This window comes from Alternaria arbusti (assembly GCF_024043155.1).
Source record: "Alternaria arbusti strain BMP 1465 chromosome Unknown scaffold_29, whole genome shotgun sequence".
NCBI classification, from domain to species: Eukaryota; Fungi; Ascomycota; class Dothideomycetes; order Pleosporales; family Pleosporaceae; genus Alternaria; species Alternaria arbusti.
In genome coordinates this window covers 65,530-86,090 of record NW_026249969.1, presented here as the reverse complement: position 1 = coordinate 86,090, position 20,561 = coordinate 65,530, and the positions used below count along the sequence as shown (strand labels likewise).

The 20,561-nt window shown below is 53.7% G+C and overlaps 6 protein-coding genes across 6 annotated transcripts; 3 read left to right on the top strand and 3 right to left on the bottom strand.

Moving 5' to 3' along the window:
- Positions 1 to 108: 108 nt before the first annotated feature.
- J4E86_011060 (uncharacterized protein) lies at positions 109 to 2,845 on the bottom strand (the record flags this gene model as incomplete). The annotated part of the gene is made up of 2 exons (XM_051451554.1): positions 109 to 963; positions 1,025 to 2,845. 2 exons carry the CDS (start codon positions 2,843 to 2,845, stop codon positions 109 to 111), a joined length of 2,676 nt encoding a protein of 891 aa, XP_051297254.1.
- A 3,206-nt stretch (positions 2,846 to 6,051) lies between these two features.
- Positions 6,052 to 8,115, bottom strand: J4E86_011059 (uncharacterized protein; the record flags this gene model as incomplete). Its single annotated transcript, XM_051451553.1, has 2 exons — positions 6,052 to 6,201; positions 6,361 to 8,115. The coding sequence occupies 2 exons, from the start codon at positions 8,113 to 8,115 to the stop codon at positions 6,052 to 6,054; spliced, it is 1,905 nt and encodes a 634-aa protein (XP_051297253.1).
- Positions 8,116 to 9,297: 1,182 nt separating this feature from the next.
- Positions 9,298 to 10,579, top strand: J4E86_011058 (uncharacterized protein; the record flags this gene model as incomplete). The annotated part of the gene is made up of 2 exons (XM_051451552.1): positions 9,298 to 9,361; positions 9,432 to 10,579. The coding sequence occupies 2 exons, from the start codon at positions 9,298 to 9,300 to the stop codon at positions 10,577 to 10,579; spliced, it is 1,212 nt and encodes a 403-aa protein (XP_051297252.1).
- Positions 10,580 to 12,289: 1,710 nt separating this feature from the next.
- VPS27 (Vacuolar protein-sorting-associated protein 27) lies at positions 12,290 to 14,691 on the bottom strand (the record flags this gene model as incomplete). The annotated part of the gene is made up of 5 exons (XM_051451551.1): positions 12,290 to 13,239; positions 13,285 to 14,047; positions 14,095 to 14,379; positions 14,429 to 14,561; positions 14,618 to 14,691. 5 exons carry the CDS (start codon positions 14,689 to 14,691, stop codon positions 12,290 to 12,292), a joined length of 2,205 nt encoding a protein of 734 aa, XP_051297251.1.
- A 536-nt stretch (positions 14,692 to 15,227) lies between these two features.
- Positions 15,228 to 18,535, top strand: J4E86_011056 (uncharacterized protein; the record flags this gene model as incomplete). The annotated part of the gene is made up of 3 exons (XM_051451550.1): positions 15,228 to 15,386; positions 15,449 to 17,563; positions 17,612 to 18,535. The coding sequence occupies 3 exons, from the start codon at positions 15,228 to 15,230 to the stop codon at positions 18,533 to 18,535; spliced, it is 3,198 nt and encodes a 1,065-aa protein (XP_051297250.1).
- Positions 18,536 to 19,019: 484 nt separating this feature from the next.
- On the top strand, positions 19,020 to 20,539 carry ARG1 (argininosuccinate synthetase; the record flags this gene model as incomplete). Its single annotated transcript, XM_051451549.1, has 5 exons — positions 19,020 to 19,053; positions 19,162 to 19,200; positions 19,253 to 19,753; positions 19,801 to 20,416; positions 20,482 to 20,539. 5 exons carry the CDS (start codon positions 19,020 to 19,022, stop codon positions 20,537 to 20,539), a joined length of 1,248 nt encoding a protein of 415 aa, XP_051297249.1.
- Positions 20,540 to 20,561: the final 22 nt, after the last annotated feature.

Below are 20,561 nucleotides of genomic sequence, written 5' to 3'. Positions count from 1 at the left end.
TCTTGCTTGTCGTGAACGAACTGGAAGAGAATAGTCATCGATGGATCTCACGAGCACCTCCAGGCTCGTCGGGTAGTTCTTGCTTCTCATATTGCTAGAAACATGTCGTTACCCTTGCAGACTAAAGTCCCAAAGCAAGGCGCTATCAACATTCAAAGGAGTCTCCATATTCAACACATCACCCTCGTCGATCTTAGTACCCGGCTGACAACTCCCCATCAAGTCCGCATCCGACCACGATGGAAAAGCACCAATCGAACCAAACGGCTGCTGATACCCCGGTATCCCCGCATCCGTCCCAGGGCTCGAGCTCGTACCAAACTGAGACGACACAGTCGCAGAATCACTGCCCATCTCCTCCGCCATCGTCCGTGCACTCGTATCGCGTATCGCCTCATCCAGCATATCCGACAGGTAACGCGCAGCCAGAAACGCCATATCCGATTTGCGACCCAGATACCAGAGACCCTCGATGCAATCGCGACATCTCCGTATCGCTTGATCGCGTTCCTCTTCGATCGTTTCCGAGGCCACGACCTGCACCAACACGTACCCGGCTCTGCATAACGAGCGCACAAAAGCCACAGTCCACGGCTCTGTCAACAGCGCAGCTTGGCTGAGCGCAAAGTGGAAATCATCTGTTCCTTCTTTCTCTTTTACACTGTGTATGCTAGCGAGACTCAGGTCGGCCACTGCCAGTGCATTTTGGCGGCGCAGGGTATCCACGAGGTTTGATGACTGTCGGAGGGTACGCTCGTTCGGGGAAGACAGTTTCGTCTTGTCGATTGTGAGGAGTAAGTCGGAAAGCAGGAAGGTGGCCAGATGCCAGTGGCCTGCTATCAGTGTGTACCAGGATTGTACGCGTGTGGGGAGGGTGGCGTGGTGCTTTACGCAGTCGGAGAAGAAGGGCGCGTACGTGCGATGCCAGTGGTTGTAGACGTGGAACGCGCCGTTTATACCTGACTGCGCGTGAGATTGTCAGCTAGAGGCCACGAAGAAGGGAATGGCATATCTCTGTACTCACCTCAATCCTAGCTGGCGAAACCTTCCGCGATACCAACGCTTGGAGATGTGCGACGCGTCTGTATAGTAGTACTTTCACTGGTGCGGCGGAGCTGAGTGTTGCGGCGGCGACCTTGTAGCTACATGGCCATCGCGCTGCTCCAGGGTCCACTTCCAGTATGCCATCGCGCGTGAAGAGATCACCCCACACCGCATTGCCTTCCTGGGCCTGAGTTGCTTGAGGGTCAGTGGAAAGGTTGGAAAGATTTGTCGGCATTGCAAATTGGTGCGTGTAAGTGGTAGGAGGATCAGACCATGTGAATGGCTCGGTATACGTGTCGTTGGTTGGAGGTGGTAATTCGCTATCTTCATCGTCGACCACTACTGGTCGTTGGGAAATCGCTGCGGATAGGGTATCGAACATAACGCCAAACCAGTACAAAAGGTTGAAGGTATCTCTGTCTTCTTGCTGAAGGGGGTCTCGTCCCAGGTCTTGTTCTACGCGTTCCAGTCTCCGTCGTTGGGCGAGTAGCTGTCGCAAAGCTATCTCCAAGAATATAGGGGCGTCATCGTCTTGTACTAGGGCTTGAAAGTGTTCGTAATGCGTTCGTAACCTGGGATCCGTACGTGCATGTAGCTGTGTGGTGTCTAGGGGCCGTTGGGTCAGCGAGAAGATGATCAAGGCAAAGATGACTCGGAAAGAACCGATGTCAGCAGCCTCGTGTAGCAGCTTAGCTGTTTGATGCCAGAGTGTCTCTTGCATGGATCGCTCAAACTCATTCGACTGGGGAAACCTGTCTGCCGTAAACTGATGGTCAGTCGCACGACCTCCTGCCCCTCTTTCGCCCGCTTGAGCCCATTGTGATGCGAAAGACATAATGACCATGTTGAGTGCTTTGGAGATTGTACGTTCTTCCTCGTTTGTTGGTTTCCGGATGCGAAGGGATGCGTAGGCTCGATCAAGTTGAAGTACACGGTTGTACATTCTGTTTGACCAGGTACCACTCCATTCCCGTGTAGCCTTACTCGCCGAGAGGAGAGACGGCTTGTAGCGCGTCATCGTGTACGGGCAGTTGTGCTCTGTGAGCCAACATGAGAGAGAGTTTTCCATGCTGTCGTTGTAGATGCGTAATAGCCCGTTGGTCACAAACCCCCGAGATGTTCTCTCCCCCAACAGTATGTCCATGAATGGAGATGAGGCATCGTCTCTCTGGTTTCGACGATGGGGACGCAGAGCGAAAGAGTTTCTCCGCGAGTAGCGCGACTGGAGCAATCCTTGCTCATTGTTCCTCCCCGATTGCACTGAGTCTAGATCCACCAAGGGTATCGATTCGTTGGATATGTTATCCACGTCGTCACTCGGCGGGTTGCTGAAGTAGTCCTCGCGCGTCTCGTCTTCGTCTTGAGATGATGACCACTGTGTGCCTCGGTCTTGCAGGTCGTATTGAGCTTCGTTCGCGATGGATCCAGGCGGTATTTGATACTGATAGCTGGCAGAGCTACTTGCTGCGTGTTGTTTGAGCTGATCACTATCACTCTTCTCCTCTGAGCGCCTCCTCTTCCTCTCTCGCTCTGGATGGTTCACCGATGCTGTCTTCAACCAGTTGAAGGTGCAGACTTGGTTCTTCCGAAGGCAGTTGGAGCATGTCTGGTTCGCAAAGTCGACGCGTTTGTCTGCATCGCAGGCTCGTTTTCCGCGCTTGCATGAGTCGCAGCTGCGCATCTGTTGGCGGCGAGGGGGCTCGGGAGGTGCCGTAGGCTGTGGGACCGCGGACGTTGGATTCGCTGGCGTCGCCGAATTGTCGGAACCCTTTGGATGAGGTTTACCTGTCACCTCACTCATAGTGCTGCTGTCAAACGTCTTCAACATCGTTGCGGTCCAAGTTTGTAAACAAAGGAGACGACGAAACCCTGGGGTGAAGATGGATAAATTGGCGATAGCCGTTCATAACACCTCAGTGTATACATGGTACCCGGTATGCGAATATTCCTAAGCGCGGACGCGTACAGGCCCTTGCCGCGACCCCGCTTTTTCGCATTCATCTTATCCCATGCGGAGGATCAGCTACGAGGATGAGAAGCCTCAAAACTCTTCTAGACGTCATAGTGAAGATCTCGTCCGTCTGAGTGGTGAAAAGCGTATTTGGGTTCCGTCACTTCCCGGCATGCATCAAACCATGGATTGTGACAGTCGTGCTCGAGAGCGCCTCGCGTGGGAAAGCTGAGGCAGGAGTGTCAGTGAATCGGTCCGCGCTGGCAGGTTGGGTTCTGGAAAAACGTCAACTAAATTGATAGAGTCTGCGCGATCCCATTTCAGGACTAGCGTCCTTACGGCGTCTACTAACCGATCTCCGATTCCCACCACATCCCGACTTGCTTCATCTCACGTCAGTCCCTGCCGCAAAAGAATATAAGATCAGCTTCCACGTCGGTGTCCCCGGGTCTTGGTACCTCGGCGACTTGCATTGGCCCAAGAGACGCGATGGTTCAACGTCTATGAAAAGTAGGAGCTGCGCTCAACGACGCTTGCAACGCTCTTCTCCCAGCCGCACCGCCACCAAAGCACCGGGACGGAAGTCTAAAATGCAGTACATGCCGATCCGCTTGACCTTCACGCACGCATCACTCGAGACGTTTGTCATGCTCCATCCCTGCTGGCATTCACCAGCAAGGTACAGGACGAATCTCGGGAAAAGCGCTTGTCAGATCTGGCTCCACAGCAAGGATACCCTACCAAGTGACTCCGGAGAACAGGCGGATTTCATTCTGGAACGTTACTTCCACGGTGCAAGGCACGAGGAACCCGTTTGACACGCGTGGGGGTCGGGACATGGCCAGGATCTCTCGACGCATGTGAGACGATGATCATGGACAGATTGGTGTGGGATGGCATTGCGTAGTCGTATTGTAGCCGTATCAACGGGAACACTCTCGGACCTTTACAAAGTATCGCGCTCTTCCGCTGGCATAGAAGCGCGTTGTATGGGGCTCGTCACGAGGCGGACTGCAGCCCATCGGGTGATCGTACCGCGAACAGGCAGGTCAGGAAATCACACCTATGGACGATACTCCGTATTGTTGCAACCGAGACTTGGACACTTGATACTGTTTCATCTTGAAAACCTTCCGTATCCTCGGCTGTTGGCATGCGTCCCGTTGGATGATGTGTTAGTGTGCGGCTCCACGACCATGGCTTTTTATCCGATGACTATGACAGCCCGTTGGTTAATTGTGGTGCGGCTCTGGTGGTATCACTCCGACTCCGCGTGATCGCTGTGGTTGTTATCTTCTATTTCTTTGGACAAGAACGATGTAGGTAGGAGACCCTTTGTGCTACCCCGTGCCAGGGCCGTCATCTTCTATCGTAGGAGGTATTAGATATTGCTGTTCTGGCTTGTTATCATCGGAGATGTCGCCGGCTGAGCATATAAACAGGCTGGTACAATTGTCGTGGCTATCGGAACCCATGTATCATCGCATCATATCAAGTGTAACGATAGTAAGATAGGTAACGGGCATTATCGCGTGTAATAGTACCTATTAGGTAAAGTAGAGTGTATTATAACCTAGACAACTCGCTACCGAGGTAGCCATCTCTTGGGATAGATTAGATACTTCTAGACCTTGCTTACCCGGCTCGGACAACAAGTATAATCCAAATCTGCGTACCTAGACTTTCCTAACCTGCATACGCGCTTTAATTTGAATGATCTTTTTTTAAGAATCTAGTGTGCAATCATGTGCTTGCAGTTACATACACTTACAACTCGGAAAGTTGCAAATATAATATACTACTTGCAGCTACTGCACGCCTTGTATAAGCTACGAGCAGTTCTACTTACAAAGTAATTAAGGAACTAATACCTTATTTAGAAGTTCTTAACCTGTAAAGAGGCTTCTACGCCTCTTTTTATCATTACTAGATACTTGTATAAAGGCAGCGGACTACGTATAGTGACTAGCCACCTTCTAAAAACAGAGCTGATGTGCAAGTATAACTTATTTTTCAACTACATCTGAAGTGCTAATTGTAGCCTCTTTCCCCTAAACTCTACTACATCGTATGCTCTGCTAAGATATAAACTCCGGTTACCAAGCAAGGAGATTTCTACGAGGTCGAAGTACAAGCCGGCTTTCAGCGTACACTGTATCTACATTATCGAGATCCGCATCAACTCCATCGTCTACCCGTCTTCGTCGTCCAACCTAGTTTGATTACTAGCTCTAATCTGCAATCTACAGGGCGAGTCTAAGTAGGCGAACCAAGGCTAGCTTTAATAACCCATGTCAAAAGCATCGAGATAGGAAACACACCTGCAATACATACATACATCCTATCACTTAACCCGTGTCAAATTTCAAGCTCCAGTTACCCATCAACACTCCTCTGCTCAAAGGCCACCGTCTCATCCCGTCACGCAGAATCCCACACAAAGACAATACTCAGAAAAACAGAACCAATCAGCACACGCGTACACAATAACAGCTTCAAACAGATTCTGTAGATTCATTCCATTTCTAGTCTCCTCAATTCTTGCCATGACGCCACATCGTTAGATCTGCCTACCCTACTACCTAACAACCATAGCTTATTGCGAAAAATACTCCAACCACCAAAAAGACCTCACCAAGTACCACACTGGCCCAGGAAAGTCAAGAACAATTAACAAGAAACGAAGGGTATATGCCGCGAAAGCGAGCCAATTGAAGAAGTAGTACTAAAATCAACACCAGAAACTCCAAAAAGCAGACATCCTTGAAATCTGGCTTTTATGCTGCGCTTATGTTTTTGACGAAAAATGAATTTGGGCGTATCGTGATCCATAAATGGGTGATTGATATGTGGTCGAAGAGCGCTGGCCGTTTCCATAGCAGAAAGCCACAGGGGGGATCTGTAGCTAGCCACAAATTCTCCGATGGGTCATTCGCCTGACGAAGAGGGATTGTTGTCTCTCCCGAAGCGACAGCACTCGACACGGCAACCTCTGCGCATCGGCTGGTAGCTCGATGTCGCAGAAGGGGGGTTAAGGTTCGGTGGCTGCCGGGGCCTCACACGTACTCAGGCCAGTAGTTGTATGGCATAAGAGTAGGACCAGTCCATTTCTCGCCGTAAGGGTTCGTGCGCTTGCCGGCAATGAATCCGTCGTGGGCGTGTTCAAGGACCGAGATCCATGACGAGGGTTCTGGATGCTTCATCCACTGAGATGCATTGTTAGCGTATGTTCTTTGCTTTTCCTTCTTTTGTGGGGAAGAAGCCGTTGCCAAGATACCTGCTGCAGGGACATCGGACTATAGATGCGCAGAAGCGGGGTTGGGGTGGCAACAGAACAACATGTGGAAATTTCTGTTGAGACTTACCTGGTTGTGAATGTGGTATGTCCAGGCACCCCGGAAGAAGTTCTCCAGCGTGCGGTTGTTGGGAGGGAATTTGTCTTCCTCCAAGACGTAGTCAGTAATCACACCAGCTTTTCTCAGCTCAGCCTCCTCGTCAAGCGTGGCTTGGAACGAATCGGGGTGCTCTTTGTCGCCGTGATTGGGAGTTGGCAGGGCGGCGGAAGCGGGTACGTTCTCTTCCCCGCGTTTGGCCAAGGAGTCGCTGGCAGGCATTCTGAGCTCTTTGCGTTGCGCGTCTTTGAGGTCGATGCGGTTTAGCTGTGGGCCGTCGTAGCTCTCCCATTCGTCCTTGACGCCACCAATCTTGCCCTTGAAGACTGCGCTGTAGTCCCGGATACATGGCACCGTACAGCGTCCTTCGCGGTCCCAGTTGAACTCTGTCCAGATAGGGTCAAAGGCAGCTGTCTCGAACATCTTGAACTCCTGGTCGCGTCCGTCTTTCCAAGCCATGCGACCAAGCACGCGGGGGTGGAAGTTGACGCCCATTCGGATACCGCCGTAGAGCAGGTAGGATGAGAGGGAGGAGTTTGCCGAGAGGGACATGATGGCGGTATTGTAGTCGCCGGGGTGAGGGTGTGCTGCCCATCTTTCTGCCCAAGCATGCTCTTTCGGCAGTAGAAGGGGTCGCATGTCCCGGAGCATGAGAACATCCATGTCGAAGTAAGCACCACCGTAGATGTGTAATACGATGAAGCGAACGGCATCGGATACGGCGACCGGAAGGAATGTCATCTGCTTCTGGGTCAGAACGAGCCACTGCTGGCCATCCTTGTCTTCAATAATGTTCTCGGCCACGTCCTTCTCTCCCCTGGCGTTCACCGCGCCGGGCTTGCTGTAGTAGTCGAAACCGTTCTTGTCTTCCTTGTCGGTAGCCAGTGGAATGCGGTTAGGGAACTTCCAGGGCATCACAACAATGTCACCTCGCTCGACCAGAGGCAGGAAACGGGCAAATAGAGCATCCTTGTTCAGCATGTTGTAGACGGCGTTCGGGTTGTGGTCGGTGTCAAGCCATAGCCAAAGACGAGAGCAAGCCAGGTTCTGGGTGTAGAGGTAACTCTTGATGAAGACCTCCACTCGCCAGGTCGCAGGACCAGTCCAGTACGTGTGGTATGGGATGATAGGGCCGGGGCAGGTGCCGATGTTAGTTCCGTTGGCAGCAATCGCGTCATTCACAGGGGTGTAGCTCTCGAGCGTCTTGCCGTGTCCGTCTGCGTTGATGAAGTCGGCGTTGCGGGGGTCTTGGGCGCTGGCTCGCTCGGCAGGCTCTGGCAGGCTGTAGTAGCGGTCCTCGCCCTCTGCAAAGAACTTCAGGCAGTCAAACGGCTTCCTCATCTTCTCAATGCCAGCATAGGTGCCGCGGCACTCCTCAATCAGCATGTCAATGTCGGCCTCGGTATCGACATGCGGGCGGGGACCCAGGTAGTCGTCCTTGTTCTTGACGGCGGTAATGGGGCGGTTGAAGACGTTGGCGTGCGGATTGATGGTGACAGTCTTGGTGGTGCCGGCGAACTTGACCTTGACGCCCGCCTTGGTTGTCTCGATCAGCTCCGTGGGTCCAGCCTTGTCCAGGAAGGCGGGGATGCCAATCTTGCCCTTCGCAGCAACGGAGGGGTCGTTTATAAAGGTGATGACGCCGTAGATAGCAGCATAGAGCAGTGCCGCCAGTACCAGGTTCTTGCACAGGGTGAAGACTGCGCGGACTTTGGAGCCTTCCGCCATATCGATAAGCTAACGGGCGACGACCCGAAGCAGCTGTTTCCAGGTATTATTCGACAATCGCCAGTTTCGCGTAGGTGTATAGGTTCGGTGTAGGCTCGGTGGAGGTGTGAGGATTGCGGTGCCCAGGTGGAGGCTAGCAGGCGCACGTGTTGAAAGGGCGGTCGAGGTCCTCGCGATAAGGCGTTGGGGTCGCAATGTTGGAAACACGATGTTGTCGCACAACGCAATCTTCGCAGAAGGATATATTAGGGAGGATTATCGGGCGCAGCGTGCAGGTGCGTGCATTAGGTGATACGGAGTTTGGTCCTACGCGGGTCTGGGAGGCTGTGAAAGCGGGTCGTAGGCGCGAATGGGCGTGAGCGTAATAGGTTCGAGGGGCCTGCGGGGAATTCGACACCACAGGCAGAATCGCACAGTGCACAACGGTCAAGGACAGACGGGAATGAAAGACAGGTCGGCACCAAGGAGCGGAGGCGGCGTAGAAATGAAATCAGGCTGCGGGTTGTGGACTGCACCAGACCACGACAGTTCGGGGTTCAAAGCAGCTAGCCTAATTTCCCTGCACGCCGCGCCCCATGCTGACCCGCCCACCACTCCCCCTGAGCACTACCGCACAACTGTTGATGTTTGACAGCTCTGCTAACGGCTTTTGTTATTGTCGCACCGGTTTTTATATCGCGCACGCAAATTCTGCATTCCGTCCTTTCACGTCTGTGCTGTGTTGATGCGCCTTCCTCGCGGCGGTGGCTCCTTCCCCTAGGGCCGTCTTCCCGTCCCCATGCGGAAGCGACAGCCCCAAGCGAACTGAGGTCTCTCATCTTGCACGCCTTGCCCGCCTGGTGACTTGTGACTACACCTGTGCCCACCATCGCTTGCATGGTCCCCATTAATGCTGCGACACTCCTGTCTGAAGGCTTTCACTGCCCTATCACCGCCCCGATTCTCGCTCCTCGCCCCCAGACGACCTTACTCGGCCGTCACCGCCCTCCCACGATGTGAACGCATCGAGATCCCCTGTCGGTCAAACGGCTCCATTACGGTTGAGTAAGTCTTCTTCCGCCTTGTCCTCACATGACGTTGTTTGTCCTTCGATCCTGCCTCTCGTCGTTGCAATTGCCCGGGGAATCCTCCGCCTGCTGTGCGATGACCTCACAGCGCTTTGCTCCTCCGCAATCCAACACCATGCCCCGCCCTAAGCGAGCATACCTCAGATCGCAGCTTCTGGGCATCATCTTGGCTGGTTCTAGTACTAACCCTCTTTAGCGTATTCCATGCATCAGCATCTAAAGCTCCGGTCCTGCTTTACCTGCCTCCAGGACCAGTAGTGCCAGAGAGCTCAGATGAAGACGAACGCGTTATCACAACGCTAAAAGAGTCAAGTGCTGGTACCATCGTGCGTATCAACTACCGCGCGTCGTCGGCGCATCAGTATCCGACCCCATGTCACGATGTGCTGCTTGGCTACGATTGGGTCCGCGAGCATATCCTTATCGATGAATTCGAACGGCCTTATCTAGCTCGCATGGGTGTATGCGGAGAACTAGTAGGCGGCTCATTGGCAACGATGCTGGCTCTGACAGAGTGTCGTGTTGGGGAGAGTCGAATCGGCGCTGCAGCCATCAACAATCCGATTGTAGATTGGGTGTTCCCAGATGAGCTTCCAGTCGTCCAGCCGGAGGATCTCCCCGAGCCGCAATATGGCGACGAAACCCAACTTCCAGCTGATGGAGACATGGCTGGTTCATTGGCAATTCGCGAGGCTATAGAGAATCTGCAACCTGAAAAGAAGCGTGGCAGGAAACGATTGCCCAAAACACCGCCGCCGACATCTTGGCAAGCTTATGGAGAGAACGAAATCATACCCACGATGATTTTGTCGGAAAGACGTGACGTTCTATTTAGGAAGCCGCAAGACTACTTCGATCGATTTGCATCTCCACTGCACTTCTTCCGTTCCCCTCATGCGCAACTTACCCTGCCGCCACAAGACGACATCTTCGCATCACAGCAACCAGACGAGCTCCTCGACATCGAGACTCAGATGGCCATGAATCACTATGCGACTTTCGAGGATGCCATCAAAGCCCCACCAGCGGTACCAACGCTGAGCAGATGTCGTGCCTACGCCCGCAACTACCCTCCAGCAGGCACCAGGCTGAGTCTGCCGATATGGAACGTCACAACTGGACTACAGAGTCCGCTGAACGACACCACGAATGATCTAGCCAAGCACCTTCGACGCAGCATCGCCCGCCAAATCTTGAAAACGCATTCTGGGCGATCCCGTTGGCACGACGCAGCAGAGAAGAAGCAATACGAAGAAATCGCCCAAGACAGAATCGAACTTACCTCCTACGAAGGCGTAGGCCTTTGGTCTCAACAAGACCCCGATCCAGTAACAAGACCACGAGTAGAAGAAATCGGAGCATGGATGAAACGACAATTAGAACCTGGTTCTTTCTAGATGATCAACTCAAAACGAACAATACGATATCTCCCAACGTATTCTCTCACTCACAACCCAAGTCCACACCGCTCAATCTCCTCCTTCGTCTTCTTCTCACAAACATCTCTTTCCCACGCAGCCACCTCCACCACCACAGCCTTCTTCCCACAAATATCTCTCTTGTACGTAACCCCCATGCCTGCATCCTGCACAGCGCCCAGCACATAATTGTCTAACTCGATATACCCCCAATGCGCCGCCTCAACCCTAACAACAGCCCAACTACTCCAGTGCAACAAGGGCACACGCGGCCTCCCCTCTGTCCCTTCCCCTTCCTTGATGTAATCACCCAGCCCAGCTATCTGATCATTGTTAGGGTGCGCACTTTCCACCGTCCCGTCCGGCAAAAACGGTAATAAGACTTCACAACTCGATTCCGCGCCCACTGACAGCGGGAAAGAAGGGAGGGGATCGCTGGTATTGTGATGTTTCCGATGCAGCATAGCCGGTTCGGTAATCGAGGTGCGTGGCTTTTTTGTCTTCGGGTTGTGCGTACGGCATGAGATGTTGTAGTTCATTTGATTCTCCTCCAACAACCCCAGCAACGCACGCACTTCCACACGCTCAGGATGTGGAATCAAGAATTCGAAGAATCCTCGCTTTTTGGTTTGTTGGTAAGAAGGTAGGATCAACCAAGGAAACGTCGAGCTCACACCCCATCTCCGCGTACACTTCGTCGTTACACCACCATCTTGTATCCGCAGCGGAATCACACCTCGTTCTAATAACCGGTGTAACGCCCATCGGTACTTCTTGTTGGTCCCGTATTCATTCATCAATCGCCCCTGCATTGTAGAGAGATGTTCGTGATGGAAAGGCGTATGCTCGCCTTTTATATCGCCCTTCTGCGCCAACCCAATCAACCCGTATAACGTCGTCCAATCGTTTGTTAACCAGGGTTCCTGCCATGAGGTTGCTAGGTCGGCGGCTTCGTTTCCTGTACTGATGATTTTTTGGCGGCGGGCGGAAGCGAGAGTGCGGAAGAGCGGGATGGAGAGGAGTATGAGGAGTTTGAAGAGGGTGGATAGGGTGAAGAGGGAGGTTGAAGATTGGGAGTCACCGGGCTGGATTGTGTGGTCCGCGACGTGAGTTGTTGCGGTTGTTAGGACGGCGGTGATTGTTGATGTTGCCATGCTGAATACGGGGTATAGGTGTCTTGTTGGTGTCGCGATGGGTATGCCACGGGCGTATTGTAGTCATCCTTCGTCCCAGCGACTATGTGCCAAGTCTGCATTGTGTGCAGCAGACAAGCAACGTGATATGGCTTTGGGTTTTCTTGTTTGGCTGGGTCGACAATGGATGTTAGCATATCCTATCCCAATCCGGCGTATCGGATGCCTTTGTTGACTTTTGAAGGAAACCAATATGCAAGTGTCGTCTCGTCCTTCCTCACAGGAGAGACAATGAACTCAGACAACTGGAGTTCCAACATTGAAAAAGAAAAGTGCCAGAAATTGGTATTATGTGTAGACGTGACATAGTGTGATATTTGTGATTATCTTCATACCTAGTTATCTATCCGCGATGCTAGACGTCCTCCCCACCTATTAAACGTCTCAAGGCCTAGACGACCAATCCTGTGCCCGGCTCCTTTGAAAACCATCAAATTATGCCGACCCATACATAAAGACAGCGCGTGCATGCATCAGACTTCCCTCGTGTGATCATCTACAAATCAATCAGCGGCTCATCAACAACCTTCTGCTGCTGAACCGGCAACTGATTCTGCGGCGCAGACGGGAAACTCTCAGGTCCATACCCACCCGTCGCATAAGGCGCAGATTGCCACGCCGAAGACTGCTGCTGCTGGGGCGCTTGCTGTTGCTGTTGCCAGTACTGTTGAGGTGGCGGCGCTTGTTGCGGGGCTTGTTGTTGCTGTGGAGGTGCCTGCTGCTGCTGCTGCTGCTGCTGCTGTGGCTGATCTTGCCTGGGATACGGCGGGTTCTGCCATGCCGTTGTAGGCTGTGCGGGTGGGGAGATAGGCGTCTGTTGTGGTGGAGCTCGGGTGTACGCCTGTGGGGAGGGAGGCTGCTGTTGTTGGGATGGCTGAGAGCCGTAGCTTTGGCTTCGTTGCATTGGCGGCTGAGAGGGTTGGGCTGCAGCGTTGTCTCCGTAGTAGAAGCTGGCGCTCTCAGCGTCAGATACCGGAGGTGCTTGCGATGGATATCCTGAGGACTGTTGTGGCGGGTATTGCTGATTCGATACTTGGCGCTGGAGTTGTGGTGAAGCAGGGTTTGGATATGAAGTATTAGGCGGCGGTTGTGCGAGGTTGGGGTATGGTTGTGAGGGTTGTTGGTATTGATCTTGCGGTGGAGCGTAGGACTGTGGTCGCTTGTCGAACTGTGGGTAGGGTGCTTGGTAACCACCACCATATTGCGATTGCGGTTGTCCGTATGCACTCGAAGGGTCTGCGTTTCCTGTGTAGTAATTCTCGCCTGATCCTGGTGCGCCTGACTGCTGTATGCTTGGGTATAGGTTGGATGCCGGCCGTTGTGAAGAGGCTGGGAGACCATACATGGCGTTGGCCTGATTGTATGTGCTAGAAAGTCTCTCCTCGAGCATGCGATCGTAGTATCGGACGACGGTTGACAACTTCGCGTGTAGGTCAAGTAGTGTGTCTGCTCACGTTAGTACAGTTCCGATGACGCAGAGGTGTAACATACCATGCTTGCTCATAGTTTCGCCGTAGGTACGGGCAAGTTTCGGCCTCAACTTTCCAATGCTCTCGTACAGCTCTTGTATCTGCGGCTCGCGTAAGATAGTGCCAGGCGCTTGGTGTTGTAACCGGTCGACCAATGTGGAAAAGAGGTTGATGTTCTCGGCTTCGACAGGCGTGAGCTCGTAATCGTTCTTAGGCGCAACAAAAGGTGCTGATCCGTTCGCACTGGAGGCCTGTTCCCGGAAGGTCGTGGCATACTTCTTCTTTTGTTCTTCCATGTCAGCCAAGGAAGCTGCAATAGCGGCAGCCAGGTCGGCATCTTCCTCCTCTTCAGGTTGTTTCTTGCTCGTGCCGTTGGTTGGCTTGGATTGTGACTGCAACTGCGACTGAGGTACAAAGCCGGAAGAGCTGTTTCCCTTGGCTTCGTCCAGACTCATCTCCAGCGCGCGCTTCAAGTCGGCATCGAAGCTGTCCTCGACGCGCGCATTCCGCGGCTCCATTGAGCCCTGATATAGTGTTCTTTGTGGCTTGGGGGTGTCGAAGACTCTCGGGAGCGGTGTTCCCCGCGACCGTTCGGTAAGCTTCGCGTGGCAGCCATCGTCGACGCGCACAGGGTCCATGATGCCGAGATGGGGTAACGGGATGCTCTTACTCGAGCACGCGCCACAGAAGACGTTTCCGCAGTTGCGACAGTGGTGCTTCCGGTTCGTGAAAGTAAAGGGTGTGCGGCATCGCATGCAGACGTCGGAGTCGGTCCACTCCGGGGGCTGAAATGTGTCAGTCCGTAGTAGTTGCGCGTATATGGACAACCTACTGCACTACTGTCTAGCATACTGCTGGAGATATTCTCCTTTGGAGGGAAGTGGTAGCCTTCCCGTTGCAGGCTGTAGTAGACCTCGTTGATGTAGCTGAGGTTTTGGCGGCCTTCAGCGGCAGTCGCCCATGATTGTATAAGCTCGAGCATCTTGTTCTTGACATCGTTGTTGGGTGCGACGGTCGGGGGTGCCTTGAGTAGGGACGTCATATTATCGAGGAACTCGCGTGAAGCTATCTCTTGGATGAAGTGGGCGCCGCCGTTCTTAACGCACGTGTCTGTGAGCTGAGACGATTAGTAGGTATTCATGGCTTTGTTCGGAAGTGCTTCATACGTTCAAGGTGGCAAGCTGGACGTTGGGGTTCTTATTCCCTATCCTCTTCTTCAATGCGCGCATGGCATCTCTAGGCTGCACCGTCTTGGAGCGAATAACGTCGGATATCTCGAGGTTGAGGGGCATGTCCTCTCTAATGGATATTAGCATGTGTATCATACATTATAGATATCTCGGCTCAGCTCGTACAAGCTCGAAGAGGTGGCGCGCTCGATCTGCTCGTCGAGCGCGCCGGTGGTCGAGGACCCGAACCAGCCCGCCATGATGTAGGGCACTCCCAGTGGAGGAATGAATTTGCGGGTGTCAGATGTAAATCGATGTACTTTGACAGCTGCTTCGACTTCTGATTAAAGTTGCGGCTTGGTGGAGAGTAGCGCGTGGGGATAGTCGCTGTGGTGGTTAGGTAGCAAGCTGTCCGAGGTGAGGGCTTGGCGATGACGCCGGACGCCTCTGAGCCGCATCCACCGACGCATGCTTCAACCCTGCGAATCGCGGGACGGCCATCCACGCCCAACGCCTTCACTCACGATACCCAAATCTCCCCTGGAGCCCGCCCGCTGCTGTAGAATCGCCGCCCGTGACTGCACGCCACTGCCCAATCACGCGCTACCCGATCCGCCCCGCATTCCCGATCAACACTGCCTCTCTGGCCACACGTACGCGTATTCGACTCCAGGTGCGCCTTGCTCGGACTCGAGAACATGCACGCCTGCCCGCCGATTAAAGAGTGTTTGTGAGTGCGGCACCTCCTCCGCCGCCCTCAGCACCTCCTTCGCCCGCCCACACCTCCACCACCGCCATGAACGGCTACACCAATGGCGCGCACGGCGTCGGCGCAGACGGATGGGGAAGCGGCGACGGCGCTGGTGACTCCAGAGGCCCAGTTGGCCCATTCCCGCCCATTGCCGAAATCATAGCCTCTGCGACAGACACGGCCGAGTCGCTAAAACACCATTCGGTACTCATCCAACACCGCCTCATAGGTAACCCGATCACCATGCGGTCGCTGACCATCCACAGATCAAACTCCTCCTTGAACGAGCCAGGGGGCACTTCAATTCGGCCAAGAACATGCTCAACAATCGCTCTCCCGCCGGCGCCTACTGGGAATACATTGTCGCATACCAGATCGTCGCCGAACTGATACCCACCCACCGCGACTACTACGACAAGATCAACGGCAGCCGAAGCCAGATCCACCGCGACTTCAACGAGCTTATGAAAGAGATCAAGTCAAACGAGGAGCGGTTTGTGCGCATAAAGGACATTATAAAGAACGACAACAAGAGGAACGGTGCACACCACAGGACAACATCTACACCCCCCTCTACAACACAAAGCAACCGCAATGGCATGATCGCGATGCGGAAAGACGACGAGCTGATGCTTCCTGAAGTCCCCACCGGGCTGTCAAACGGTCGAGCTTCACCTGCGGCCTCTCTGGATTCTTCACGGAGAAAACCCCCCGTGCAACCGAAGCCACAATCACTGCACGGGCGGGCTGTGCACCAGAGCATATCGAATGTGAACGGAGTAAACGACCTTGCTCAGCGATTCGCAAATCTGAGAGGCACCGGTCCGCTAGTCGATACATCGCCTCGCCCCAGCCAGGATTTGTCTGTCAAGATGCCCTCTCCTGCAGACTACCATTCTACAAATCGGATTATGGGTCCACGGGGCATGCCACCGCCACCCCTTCACATGCCTCCGCCGCCGCCGAAGTTACCACTAGATACACAATTCGCGGCTTCACTACCGAAAGAGCCTAGTCCTACCTATAGTCCAGCGAGGAACATCTCAGGTCCTTCGAGCATCAACGCACCTCGGAGTACACCCAGGAGTTTGAACGGAACTGGGGGTCGTACCAACTCACTCGCCGCATCCAGTGCATCAGCGTATGCACCGAACGCAAACAGTGCGCCCGACTCATACTTTCCCGCGCAGACCCTCCGAGACGGCAATGGAAGAACAAGGTCTGTCAGCAAGACGGTCGAACTTGAGATCGATGCTAGCATGCTTTATGACTACTACCGCATGTACAATGTACTCACCATCGACGTACGGGACCGAACAGACTTCGACGCTGGACACATCTTCGTGCGGAACATCATGTGCATAGAACCATTGACGTTGCGCGATGGTGACTCCGCGGAACAGCTTCTGGACCGTCTCATCATATCGCCGGATGAGGAACAAGACATGTTCGACAAGAGGGCCGACTTTGACGTGGTCGTATATTACGATGAGTCGACAAAGAACATCGACTTCATGCATAGACACAACCGATCTGATAGCGAGATTGCGTTGAAGCGGTTATTCGACACCCTGCACGAGTTCAACGCGGACAAACCGCTCAGGCGACCTCCGGTTCTTCTCAAAGGTGGTCTTGACGCTTGGATGGACCTGGTGGGCCCGCAGGCTTTGAAGACGTCGAACACTGCTGGACAAGTGGCTGCTGGTCCGACGCGGGCTCGGGCTATCCGACGATCGCCAGCTGCCAGCCATATCGCGAGAAACAACACGCAAAGAAGATCAAAACGCGAATACGTTCCCATGGACCAAGAAGAGCAGCAACAGTGGTTGGAAGAAGCTCGAAAGGGGCGTGCTGCAGTCGAAGTGCCTCCGGCAGATGGTGAAGAGGAAGAAGAGCCTACACAAGATTTCTACCGTTCGACAGAAGAGTTCCTACGTCGATACCCCGATGTTGAAGCTGAGCAGTCATCTATGATGTACCCGTCCAAGTTTCAGTCGACCAATCAATACGTCGCACCTGCCATACCCGTCGCGCCTTCTCGTCCGCCGCCATCTGTTCCTAGGGTGAGTTACAGTGGCGTACATGACCGGCAAGAACAGAATCGCAATGTCGTCTACAACGGACAACCTCAATTTAGTAACCTGAGGCTACATAGGACGGGCCTGCTGAACTTTGGTGTCACGTGCTACATGAACTCGGTGGTGCAGTGTCTCAGTGGGCATCTATTGCTTTCAGACCTGTTCCTCACCGGACGATATCAGCGAGATCTTCAACGAGACAATTGGAAAGGAACAAAGGGGATCTTGCCAGAGGCATACGCGACGCTGCTGTCCAATCTGTACAAGGGCGATGTCACGTCCGTGCGCCCAAGCACATTCAGGGTAAGTCAAGGATGGAGGAAGAAAACAGGCATGGCTAACTTTGAACAGCGTATCTGCGGGCACTTCAACTCGCAGTGGGGTATTGATGAGCAGCAAGACGCCAAGGAGTTCCTGGAATTCGTTCTAGACTACATGCACGAAGACTTGAACCTAACCTGGAATAAACCGCCACTAAAGCCACTTTCGGACCAGGAAGAGTTGCAACGAGAGAGGTTTCCCCGCCAATATTCGGCAATGATTGAGTGGCGAAGATACCAACACCGCGACATGTCCGTCATCGGTGGTCTGTTCGCCGGTCAGCACGCTTCACAGCTTACATGCCAGACATGCGGCGTGACAAGTACAACATACGAAGCCTTCTGGAGTATCAGCGTGGAGATTCCTCGGGACGGCGAATGCGACCTGCGCCATTGTCTAAACTCATACTGCGCACCAGAGCGTCTAGCAGGAGACGAACTATGGCGTTGCCCTCGCTGCAAGAAAGACCGCGAAGCCGTAAAGAAAATCACCATCACCCGCGCCCCCGACACACTCGTCATCCACTTCAAGCGCTTCAGCGCCTCGCGCACGGAAAGCGCGCGGAAAGTCCGGACGCCTGTTAATTTCCCGCTCCAACGTCTCGACATGGGTCCCTTTGTCGAGCCACCCATGACGCCAGAGCAAGAAAGATATGTTTCTGAAAAGGCCCGCGATGGACCTGCGCAGCTTGCTGGCGTGAAGAGCGATCCTACTATGAATGGGCCGTATGTCTACAACGCCTATGCTGTTATCTGGCATATTGGTGCTACGCTTGGAAGCGGACATTACATCGCGTTCGTCAAGGATAAGTCTAGGGGATGTTGGCGCTCCTTCAACGACGATAAGATCACGGACTTTGATCCTGGGAACCTGCCTCCGCATAACCGGCTGCAGAATGAGAAGGCGTATATTGTTTTCTATGAGAGGGAGAGGGTTGCTGGTGGTGCTTTCTAGCACAGCGTTTATTCCATCCATAAAGATTCAGCGCACCAGGCGGAGTGTTTACGCGTATTTGGCTTTTGGCGCTGCATCTTGGGAAGTTTGGGTAGCGACAGTCTGATTAAGATTATACTTTGCGCGTGCGACGAATTATGTCTCTGGGATGGGGCATTGCATACTTGGCGTTGGGATTATATACCTTGTCGAATATTATTCCGTTGAGACGCACCAGTGGGTTGTTGCGTTCGTGTGTAAACTTGTTGTGATGTTTGCGACACGAACTCTAGCTACCTTAATGTCATAGTTCAGGTCGTCGTGAGGCTGACAGCCGATGATCGGGCGGCAGGGATGGTGAGGGCCGAACATTTTTTGTGCGATAAGATAAGGTTTCTGACTCTCCACACGTCGTTCCCCAGACGCCGCAACCCCTCTTCAATTGACTCTTCTTGACTCTTTCTTCTCACTTTCTATACCCTTTTATACACAAACACTTACAGATATGTCAAAGGGACGCGTTTGCCTTGCTTACTCTGGTGAGTACATTTACAACTAACAATTCCTGGCCAACCGGGTTCACTTGCGTTCACCTGCGTCTCACTGCGTTCATCTTGCTCAGTGCCAACAAACTAACCACTCATTAGGCGGCCTCGACACCTCCACGATCCTGAAATGGCTCATCGGTACGTCAGAAGCACATCGAGACACACCTCACAATCTAACGCGTAGTCAAAGAGGAGGGCTATGAGGTCGTCTGCTTCCTCGCCAACGTCGGCCAGGAAGAGCCGTGGGACGAGGTGGAGAAGAAGGCGCTCAAGATCGGCGCGAAGAAGATGGTCATCCTAGACCTGCAAAAGGAATTCGTCGAGGAGCTCTGCTTCCGCGCCGTCCAGTGCAACGCCTCGTACGAAGGCCGCTACCTCCTCGGCACCTCGCTGGCCCGCCCTGTCATCGCCCGCGCACAGATCCGCGTCGCGCAGCAAGAAGGCTGTGGGTTCGTCTCGCACGGCTGCACGGGCAAGGGCAACGACCAGGTCCGCTTTGAGCTGGCTTTCTACACACTCCAGCCTACTATCAAGGTTATTGCGCCGTGGAGGCTGCCGGAGTTCTGCGACCGCTTCAAGGGCAGGCAGGATCTGCTTGACTATGCTGAGAAGCATGGTATTCCGGTTACGTCTACCAAGGCGAAGCCCTGGTCTATGGACGCCAACTTGGCTCACTGCAGTTACGAGGCCGGTAAGACACCACATAACCAGGCTGTGTGTTCAAGGCTAATCATTCAGGCATCCTCGAGGACCCCGACGTGTCTCCCCCAGACGACATGTGGACCATGACCGACTCGCCCCTCAACGCCCCCAACGAACCCACCGACATAACCGTCCACTTCGAAAAGGGCATCCCCGTCAAACTCACCACCCCCTCAAAGACGTACACCGACTCCGTCGAGCTCTTCACCGCGCTCAACAAACTCGGCTTCACCCACGGCATCGGCCGCATCGACATCGTCGAGAACCGTTTCATCGGCCTCAAATCGCGCGGCTGCTACGACTCGCCCGCCATGACCATCCTCCGCCTCGCCCATCTCGACCTCGAGGGCCTCGTCATGGACGCCCAGGTGCGCAACCTGCGCGACCAGTTCGTATCCCACAACTGGAGCTACCAGCTCTACAACGGCATGTACTTCTCGCCCGAACGCGAGTTCATCGAGAACAGTCTGCTCTTCTCGCAGCGCAGGGTCAATGGCGAGGTCAGGATGAAGCTGTACAAGGGTAACGCGTATGTGCTTGGCCGGTCGAGTCAGACTGAGAAGCTGTACTCTGAGGAGGAGGCTAGTATGGATACGCTGGATAACTTTAGTCCTATGGATACTACGGGCTTTATTGCTATTCAGAGCATTCGGTGAGTTAATACGTCTAGTCCTTGAATGGTATAGATGGTGTGGATCGTTTGCTAACATAAGGCAGTCTCAAGAAGTACGGGCTCCAGAAGGCGGAGGAGGGCGAGAACATGTCGAGGGCTTAGAAAGCTTCGTCTGATATGCATA